This window comes from Pygoscelis adeliae, unplaced genomic scaffold, assembly GCF_000699105.1.
Source record: "Pygoscelis adeliae isolate BGI_AS28 unplaced genomic scaffold, ASM69910v1 Scaffold445, whole genome shotgun sequence".
NCBI lineage: Eukaryota > Metazoa > Chordata > Aves > Sphenisciformes > Spheniscidae > Pygoscelis > Pygoscelis adeliae.
Genome location: NW_008824894.1, coordinates 781,457 through 782,139, shown reverse-complemented (window position 1 = coordinate 782,139; position 683 = coordinate 781,457). Strand labels below are relative to the sequence as shown.

General features: G+C 63.0%; 1 protein-coding gene across 1 annotated transcript in view; it reads right to left on the bottom strand.

Moving 5' to 3' along the window:
• Nucleotides 1-683, bottom strand: part of DNAH17 (dynein, axonemal, heavy chain 17) — a 39,045-nt gene that overhangs the window by 30,225 nt on the left and 8,137 nt on the right. The window contains 3 exon segments of the mRNA XM_009324590.1: nucleotides 26-112; nucleotides 247-363; nucleotides 443-665. Of these exon segments, the coding sequence (XP_009322865.1) occupies nucleotides 26-112; nucleotides 247-363; nucleotides 443-665 (427 nt within the window).

The following is a 683-nucleotide window of genomic DNA, read 5'->3' as shown; positions in this document are numbered from 1 at the left end:
GCCCTGGCATCCTCCCCTTCCTTACCTTGTTCAAGGACATGTAGGGGTCTGGGTCAGTGTACAAAAAAGGGGCTTTTTCCCGGAACCTTTCCCGGAAGGCGTGCTGCCGGACCTGCATGGGGAGGATGGGGCTCAAGAGGGGCAGCCAGGAGCTGGCAGCCAGGGAGAGCAGCAGAGTCTTCCCAAAACCACCGGGAAGCTGCTCACTCGCCCCCCCTTCCCGTCCCCAAGCCCCAGGGCGGGCACCTCAAACTGCTGGCACTTCCTGCGGATGATGTTGACCTCGTTGGCTTGCAGGGGCGCCGCGCTCTGCTTGACGCGCAGGCAGAGCTTCTTGGTGCTGTCCCAGTGCTCGGGGAGGTCCTGCAGCGAGCACCGCATAGCGTTGGCAGCCTGGCCCCAGGGAACCCGCGCCTGGCCCCCTGCACCCCGAGTAGCTCACGTGGAGCTGCAGGTGGATCTCCTCCGGCATCTCCTCTCCGTAAGTGCTGAGCAAGGCAACTGTCTCTTTCAGGGGCTCAAACATGCTGTCAGTCGCCGCCTGCCTCTCCTTGACCCTCATCAGGTGCCCCATCACCTCCACCAGCCCGTCATAGTCTCCCTCCTCCAGAGGTTTACTCAAGCCAGCGTTTGCCTCTTGGATGAAATCCTCCAGCTCCTGGAGGCTGGGAGGAAGGTGGCGG